General features: G+C 39.1%; 1 protein-coding gene across 3 annotated transcripts in view; it reads right to left on the minus strand.

Moving 5' to 3' along the window:
* Positions 1 to 8,747, minus strand: part of LOC102215020 (integrin alpha-M-like) — a 12,823-nt gene extending 4,076 nt beyond the window's left edge. For 2 of the 3 annotated variants that reach the window (XM_013914102.1, XM_005746046.1), the window contains exons 1-10: positions 7,790 to 8,747; positions 6,886 to 7,040; positions 6,627 to 6,793; positions 6,206 to 6,322; positions 4,947 to 5,017; positions 4,722 to 4,863; positions 968 to 1,066; positions 733 to 812; positions 571 to 651; positions 386 to 461 (exon numbers count right to left, since the gene is read on the minus strand). In XM_013914102.1, the coding sequence (XP_013769556.1) occupies positions 386 to 461; positions 571 to 651; positions 733 to 812; positions 968 to 1,066; positions 4,722 to 4,863; positions 4,947 to 5,017; positions 6,206 to 6,322; positions 6,627 to 6,793; positions 6,886 to 7,018 (966 nt within the window). In that variant the 5' untranslated portion in view covers positions 7,019 to 7,040; positions 7,790 to 8,747. The remainder of the gene's footprint in view (positions 1 to 385; positions 462 to 570; positions 652 to 732; positions 813 to 967; positions 1,067 to 4,721; positions 4,864 to 4,946; positions 5,018 to 6,205; positions 6,323 to 6,626; positions 6,794 to 6,885; positions 7,041 to 7,789) is intronic. The other variant, XM_005746047.1, reaches the window with a different exon arrangement.
* Positions 8,748 to 8,981: the final 234 nt, after the last annotated feature.

An 8,981-nucleotide genomic window follows, 5' to 3' on the forward strand; every position in this document is an offset into this window, starting at 1 on the left:
GAGGGAGGTCAACAGTGATCACTGACTGTTTTAGGAGCTTTTTGATATTAAATAGAAGAAAATACATAACATTAAACATGTTAACAACACAAAAGCCATAATAAACGCAGACTACTTTAGGCCCGGAAGTAGGATTCGTCACGTCATCACTGAACAATCGGATTCAATAATGAAAATGTGAAATTCAGTTCAGTTTGGTTTTTTATCAAACTGAACATGCTCCTGGATAGTGGTCAATAATATATATTAAATAATAAATAAAATATATATTTTTATAAAATAGTGAATGCCCTTTTCAAACTTCAAATGAAAGAAAAAGTATTCATTTTGATCATTGATCATCAGTTCTGTTGAATGGTTTTTTGACAGTGTAATTATGTCTTACCCTGTATGTAATACCCATTTCTTTAGGTGCAGGGTCCTCTGTTGTGAAGTTCAGATAGGTAGCGCTGTCTTGCTTCCTGAAAATATGTTCGCAGCATGCAGCTGAACAATTATGCAACTACAGACTTGCAGAAATAAATAACATAGAAGCATTCCATAATATTTTGTGTGAATAGTGAAACTTACACTGTTAATATCATTTTAATTTCATATTGTACTGGGATATTTTTGGTCAGTGCACTGGTCCTATTAGAGTCTTGATTATTACTGTAGATGAGAAAGCAATGTCTTTTAATATCAGAAGCAAATTTTTTAAAGATATGGTTTGTATGTTAAGTATTTCCGTACCTATTTGCATCAATTGTCATGGAGATTGTATCATCCCATTCAAAGTCATGCATGACATAGAAAGAAGATTCAAACGTTGCCTTTTTGTGGGAAGAAATTAAAAAGAGGTTAGGCCTGATTCATAGACGAAGAGAAAAATATTTCTCAAAAAGTTTCAGAAAGCTTGTGACAGTTCCCCATTTGTGAAACTTGAGTTCTGTCTGCTGGGAGGATATCTGGGTGTTTTGTGACTCACAGAGGATCTGCTGCGAAACAGAGGAAGGCTCACACCACATATGGTTTTGTCAAGTACTCCTTCTAGATCTGAGCATTTGTGGGGCGTTGATCTTGATGACTGTTTTAAGAAAAAAAAAGACTTTTAGAATAGTCTCTGCTGAGACTCTTTAGAATAACAACTTTTTCAGCTACTGTGACAGTTTTTTTGATATTCTGTAAGACTGAGTTTAAAATTTTGAAGATTGTAGACTGTAAGAAAGAGCTCTTTGTACCTACAAACAACTCCAAGTCCCACTAAATAGTTCCTTAAATCTTCTGTGTTTCATACAAATGTTTCCCTTAAACATAAATTAGAGGTTTTTCTGTTTTTTTATTTGCTATACACCAGCCCCCTGCCAAACACCAGACAGCCAAAATAAGCCACAAATCCATTGGTTTGTACAAAGTGTTGTTGAGGTACAAAGTTAATTGAGTCCCCCAAGCTGTCTGAATTCTAAAATCATCTGAAATGTGTGAATAGTGGGGACAACAATGAGCGAAGTGTTTGCAAAACTCAGCACCCAGACTCAGGTCTGGGTGTTTTCTTAATGGAAATTTGATTAATGTACAAAATAATTCACTTTAAGGTCATTTAGTTCTAGTCTAATTTTCTTTGTTCAAATTGTCTTGTTCATATGGGTGATTATGAAGCGCCTTGAGGCGACTTATGTTGTGATTTGGCGCTATATAAATAAAATTGAATTGAATTGAATTGAATTGAATGTAGCCAACTACTGCCAAGACCAAAGTCAGCCATATTGCTTTAAAGTTGCTGCTGTTTGCTGAATCCTAATATTGACTTAAGCGTTATATCCAGTAATCAGTACTGGTGGATTTAAACTGGTTGTCGATTAAATTTAGTACCGACTTTCCATTCATTAGCATTAGAAAGCATTAAATGGCCTTGCTCTGAAGTACATTAAGGTGGTGGGGAAGGAGCCTGAGTTAGTGCGTGAGGTTAAGAGTTAACTGGAACCACTCTCCTGGTGAGGGGCTGAACTTTGCCTAAGTCTGGAGCTGTCCTTGGTGAGAGGTGGCAGGTTGTGGTGGATATCTTAGTATTCCCTTGGCTTGCTGCCTGTACATTGTGGTTTTTCCCAGTGGACGAGAGGGTTTGTTCTCTGAGCCTTCGGGTAAGGGAACATATCCTGACTGTCGTCTGTGCTTATGCATTGAAAGACTATTGAGAGTACCTGGCCTTCTTGGAGCCCATGTGCGGGGTGGTGTCTCTGTCATCCTGCTGAGAGACTTCAAAGCTCATGTGGGCAATGACAGTGAGACCTGGAGGGGCATGAATGGGAGGAATGGCCTGCTAGATCTGAACCCGAGTGGTGTTCTATTACTGGACTTCTGTGCAAACTGCATAACAAACACCATGTTTGAACATAAGGGTGTCCATAAGTGCACGTGGCACCAGGACACTTTAGGTCCCAGGTTGATGATCGATTTTGTAATCGTATCATTGGATATGCGGCCATATGTACTGGACACTCGAGTGAAGAGAGGTGCTGAGGTGTCAACTTATCACCACCTGGTGGTGAGTTGGGAAGGTGGCGGTGGATGATGCTGGACAGACCTGGGATGCCTAAACATATAGTGAGGTGCACTGGAAATGCTTGTCAGAGGCCCCGGTCCATAAGATCTTCAACTCCCACCTCCAGCAGAGCATCGACAGCATTCAGAGGGAGACTGGAGACATTGAGTCTGAATGGACCATGTTTAGCACCTCCATTGTTGAAGCTGCTACACTGAGGTACGGCCGCAAGGTGGTTGGTCCCTGTCGTGGTTGTAACTGCCTCTACCCCTGAACAATATGGTGGACACCAGAGGTAAAGGGAACCATCAAGATGAAGGAGTCCTATTGGGATTAGTTAGCCTATGGGACTTTGGAGGCAGTTGATAGGTATTGATAGGCCAAGCGGAACGTGGCTCAGGTAGTGGCTGAAGCAAAACCTCAGGAGGAGTTTGGAGATGCCACGGAAAAAATACTTTTGGACTGCCTCTAAGAGATTCTGGCAAACCTATAGGCATATCAGGAGGGGAAAGCAGTACTCTACCTGCACTATGTATAGTGTGGGTGGAGCGCTTTCGACTGAGGACACTGTCGGGCGGTGCAAGGAATACTTCGAAGACCTCCTAAATTCCACTCGCACATCTTCTTGTCTATCTCTGGGGGTGAGACCACTAGTTCCTGAAGGCTATGGATGTTGTAGGGCTTGACTGACACACTTCTACAATGTTGCATGGATATTTTGGCGGTACTTCTTGATTGGCAGACTTAGGTGGGGGTTCTCATCCTCAAGAAGAGGGTGTGCTCCAATACAGAGAGATCACACTCCTCAGCCTCCCTGGGAACGTCTATGCCACTTCACCATATTAATATATAGGACCGGACAAATTCAGTTACTGGTAAATAAGGTTAGTTATTTGCATGGAAACAAGGGTTATGATGCTATTCCACCATTGCAGCCCTCAGGGAGCATGTAAAACGTACTGCCTGCTAGGTCGGAAAAATCTGTGAACAAGCAATCAATTAGGATCCAAACAATGGGAACCCAGATGACCGGGCAGACAGGAAAAAAGGCCTTGGCAGTTTCATGGACAACACTCCCTACAATTAACTGCACGCTTCCAGGAACTGACATATTGAGTATGCAGGGGCAGATGTCATCGACACTGTGCCACTGCCCTTACAATGTGCAGTGAACTCTGACTTGCTTTGGCAGGTGCATTTCCACCATTGTGCTTTATATTAAAATGTGTTTGTTTCTTGCAGCAATCTGTTGATCTGCTAAATAGCAAACATCTACACGACATAACTGACTGCATATTGTTTTCAAAATAATATTATAAATCTGGTTATACGTCTTGCTGTTAGGCTCTTGATAATGGGAAAATGAACTTGGGAGGTTTGAAAATGTCTGTTTAGACATCAAGATTACTAAAAACTAAACAATTGAGAGTTTTTTGGTGGCCGTCTTAAAAAATCCACCATCTTGGATTTTCAAGTGGATAATCAAGTAAACTTTAAATGTGTATTAATCTGAGGAATTGTGCCAGATTTGGTGCTTATATTACTATTTGCACAATTTTTTAAAATTATCTGCTCCACTATTTATTCCTCTCCTTATTTTTCTGTTATTTGTCTTGTTTTTTCCCCACTATTTCTGGATTTTTAATAAATTATATATTTCTTTTTATGAAGCACAAAATTTGCTATTATTATTATTATCATTATTATTATCATTATTATTATTATTATTAATAATAATAATAATGATAATAATAATAATAATAATAATAATATTACTACTACTGTCATGAACCAGCAATTGAGGGAACAACTAATACTCTTCAAAGGTTTGTATACTTTTGACCATTAAGTTGCTCCAAAATCATAGTAACCTTATTTTCATGAAAATAATTGTTCACTGAAATATTATGTGACAATATTATTTTTCAACTTGTAGTATTTACACCAAATACATTTAGATGCTTTTCTTAATCCCAGCAGAAACATGGAAGAAGTTAAGAGAGCTCAGTTTCTGAACACACTTTTACATATGCATATAGCACACCCCTCATGCACATACAGCAGTGCTCCCCACAACCTGTAAATTTAGTGATGTGTAAAACCATGGCTTGATTCTTTAAATAGCAGTTGTTATTCAAATCTATTTTGGGATTAAATTAGATCATTTAATCAGATTAGATGAGTTTAAAGTCTGAGTTACCTCTATAAGTGTCATTCTACTGAAGGAGAGGCCTGGAGGATAGTGCATCGCTAGCATGGTGTTGTACGAGTCATCACCGTGATTGGCCAGTTTTATAGACACGTTGAAGTACGCATCTTCTGCCACTAATAATTGTGTAGTCCTGAGAGAAACAAAGAACCTTTTACATTAAACATGTGACTTCAGTCTTATAGTTTCTATGCTATGATTGTCACATATACGTACATAAAACTGAAATCCACATCCAGTTCAGCGATACAAGTGTCATTTTTTCTACACGCTTTTTTAAAGGGAACCTGTGAAAAAATAATACATCTGTTTATCTGATGTCAGAGAATTGGTTTGTATCAAAATATAAAGTTCTAAAAAGTTGGAGTAGAACAATTTCGATGTCTTATTGGATCCAAATGATGTTGATGTGACAAACTAAGTTAACTTTTAATTTGGTAAGTATGTTAAAGTCCCGTCAAATGTAAAGAAATTAATATGCTGCCAAAAGCTTTGTAGTTTACAGGCTCTGTTGCCTGTTATCCTCTTATAAGTTTGCCTATGCTTATTATGGGCATGAATGTAATGGTAATTTGGGGCTTTTAAGAATTTCTTTTCTTTCTTGGTATGTATTATTGTGGAATTAGCCACAGTTCACTGAAATATCTTTAATAAATAAAAATGGGTGTACAAATTGGGTGTACAAGTTTTAATTTATCCAAACAAGATAAAAACTATACATACCGACCCAAATACATATGTATACCCCACTAATATTTAGTTAGCAAGCTGCAACATAACCAGATGTTTTTGGCAGCCATCAAGAAACTTAGGGCTGAATATTGGATCACTTTTCTTAGCAGAACTTTTAGAGTTCATTTGGTTGCTTTCCTGGCACGCACCTGGCTCCTAAGCCAGGTTTCAATAGAGCTGAGGTTTGGGCTTCGGGAAGGCCATTCCAAAAGCTTTATCTATCCCATAAGTTTATTATTTAAGACCTTGTATGTGAGGAGCAGGATTTTAAATTCATTTATATAATTTTAGATCAACTGAAAGTGATTCAGGATGTTTTCAGGACATCCTGATAATAACAAATTACAGTAGTCCAGCCTAGAAGTAATAAATGTATGAAACTAGTTTTTTTAGCATCACTCTGGCGGAGTCTACAGCCTGGTTATGGACATCATCTTTACAAAAGTGAAGGACAAAGGACAAGAATGCGATGGTAAAGTGGAAACTGCATCGAGAACAGAAACAAATGCATGATGTTGCTAACAGAACTTTGGGCCTTTGCAAACACCTGAACAAACCACATGCTAACCCTAAGCAACCCAAGACCCCAGAGTACCGTTAGCCCAGGTAATGCCACCCCCGGCCCAGTACCCTGACCCTGAAATGCAACTGTCAGTGTTCAGGGTAGAGTAGAAAAGCACTATATAAGTACCGATCCATTTAACATTTAATTTCATTGTATGGTGTTTTGCCACCGTACATACCTCAACAACGGACTGCCGTTTGCTGTCCACATTCAGGGTGGTGGCTGCAGTCTCATTGTCAGCTTGGGAAAAGTTACAATTGATGCTGATAGGTGACAATAATTCACTCACACATTTCTGTAAAGCAAAACCAGAACAAAAGGTTTATCTGTTATATAGAGTTAGAAATTATTTGTTTATCTCTGAAAGTTTGAGTTTAAAAAAAGCTAAAGGACAGGATAACAAAGGATTAGGATCATGGTTAACATTACTGTTATTCTTTTATCTCTTTACCCCTTTGAAAGCCTACTAGGAGTAACTCTTGAAGTAATTAAATGTCATCTTTATGGGGAAAAGTAAAAAAAAGCTAAGTCAAAGATCAGAATGGGAAAGTTTATTATAAACAGATTAAGTATATTTGCAAATATTATTAGCTTCATACATGCATGTAGATGGAGAAGTTAAAACAAGCTGTTTCATCAAGCATCTCATAGGTGGAGGTAAGACTTCTGGCTGTCTTATCAGTTTGACTGAAGAAACCTAGATATTTTTGTCTCATCGGATCCACAGCGACTGTGAATGTGATGTTCAGTCCAGACCTCACAGCCTCTGTAAACCCGAAAAGCAAAATTGAAATGATGCATTCACAGGATGCAATCAGCAGCTTTTAATTGTTTATCTTTACTGGATGTGGTACCTACCTTGTTTGCTCTTTGTTACTTTTACCATTTCAAAACAGGCTGTTAAGGTAACCATAGGTAAATTTTCATCGGCACCCAGACAATCAAATATCTCAGTGTTTATCTCCTTAGGTTGGAAAGTTAGATGAGCCATCACGTCAAAGATGGGCTTGGCCCTGAAAGACATTTATGAACAGGCGTGTCAAAATAGAACGTACATCCTCTTTCAGTAGTAAGGTTTTATGTGCCAGGACATAATTTTATGGCACAAAATCACAACAACAGTCACCTCAAGGCACTTTGTATTGTAAGGTAAAGACTGTACAAAATCCACAGCATGCTGGTTCTAGTTCTAACTTATCTAAGGGAAGATTCAGGGTCACCAGATCCAGCCTCAACGTTATAATTTATCAAAATGAAACGTTTTAAGCCTAATCTTAAAAGTAGTGATGGTAGCTATCTCCAGAATCTAAAGTGGGAGCTGGTTCCAAAAAAAGACGGGCCTGCAAGCTGAAGGCCATCCAGGTCTTTGCCTTTAAGACATTCCCACAGTGTAACTAATTGGTGAGTGTTATGTGGCTATCCATCTGAGGTTGCATTTAAATAACTCCAACTTTATTTTAATTTTGGAAAAAAACACAAAGTATGAGGGTTGCTATTTTGACATAGTAGAGCAGAAGCAGAGCGCTTTGCAAAGGTGCAGACAGCTGGTCAGAACAAGGCTTCTAAGGACGACATGTAGCAGAAGCACAGGAAGTGATCCAAAGGGCAAAATGAGTTAAACTGAGCGGTGGAGAGTAAATTTAAGTCAGGAAAGATTTTTTGTTTTTTATAATTGCATCTTGTATGTAGTTTGGCATCGAGCCTTTGTAAGGTAGATATGTACAATACTTAGCAACATAAATCGTGCACAGAGTTCTGATACCTAAAGACAACAGCAGCACCCTGTGATCCAATCACAATATCTGGGAGTCCGTTCCCTCCAAGGTCAATAGCTCCATCGATGGCCTGTCCAAAGAATTTTATCCCAGGTGTGACTTCTTTTCCTGTGATTCTCTGGAACAAGAGATTTGACAGCTAAAACAATGCTCATCTTGCATGGTGGAGACAAAAGCTGTATTTATACATTTTCCTCTTCACTCTCTCATCGAAGCCTTTTCTGTTTACAGATAGATGGCTGTTTTGTTTGGACAACTGTGCTCCTAGCTGTCTGCAAGGTTTTACCTCAGCTAACTGGAGTCACTGACCTGGAAATGGACAAATAATTTTGCTTGCTGTGAGAAGGGAAATACGATGCTGTGGCAAAGTGTAAATAGAAAATATTGTTATGTGGACAATAGCTAAGGCTAAGTGGACAGAGGAGGATAATGAGACATGAAAATCAAGTCAATGAGATAGAAGGATGGAAATAAACTAAACACAAGGCAAAGGAAACAAATAACTCAGCGGGACGCTATTTATAAACAGCACAGACTTCTACTCTCCACCAGATCGTCTGCTACCCCTTGGTGATAAATTGGCCTCAATGTTTAAGCTTTACCTTGTTACTCCTAGTGTTAACATCAGTCTACCTGCACCTCCAGTTTCCTCTTCCTTGGGTCAGCATTGAAACTTACCTGTTGCTCTACTGGTTCTCTCTGCTGCTAGTCTACTCCTCGATCACTGCTCTGGAAAAAGCAAAAGCTCAAACATTTCACCTGCCTGCCCTCCTTCTCACCATTTACCTCCAGGTCAGTGCAAAGGAGAGAAAAGGTCAGACATCTTGGTTTGCTCAGTTCACCTTAAGCCTGGACACTCACCCAGTTCACTCCCCCTCAGAGCGCACTACTCCCCACTAGGGATGGGTACTGGTAAACGGTAGTAACCAGACCGAAAAGCAGCGCACATTTCGGTGCTTTATTTCGGTGCTTTATTTCGGTGCTATTTTTCCTGAGATGTCGTAAACTTTGGATTCTAGCCAATCATTTTACCTTTCCAAGGATAGTAGGCGGGCCCAGGTACGTACGTTCTTTTAGAGCAGAGCTACAGATTAAAAATGCTCAAGACAAAGCGATCAAAAGTCTGGCTGTACTTCACAGCAAAAGATGCAAACTCAGCAGCCTGCAACAAGTGCTTTA

The sequence above is a fragment of the Pundamilia nyererei genome, unplaced genomic scaffold, assembly GCF_000239375.1.
Source record: "Pundamilia nyererei isolate P.nyererei 1_Seehausen unplaced genomic scaffold, PunNye1.0 scaffold00171, whole genome shotgun sequence".
Lineage (NCBI taxonomy): Eukaryota > Metazoa > Chordata > Actinopteri > Cichliformes > Cichlidae > Pundamilia > Pundamilia nyererei.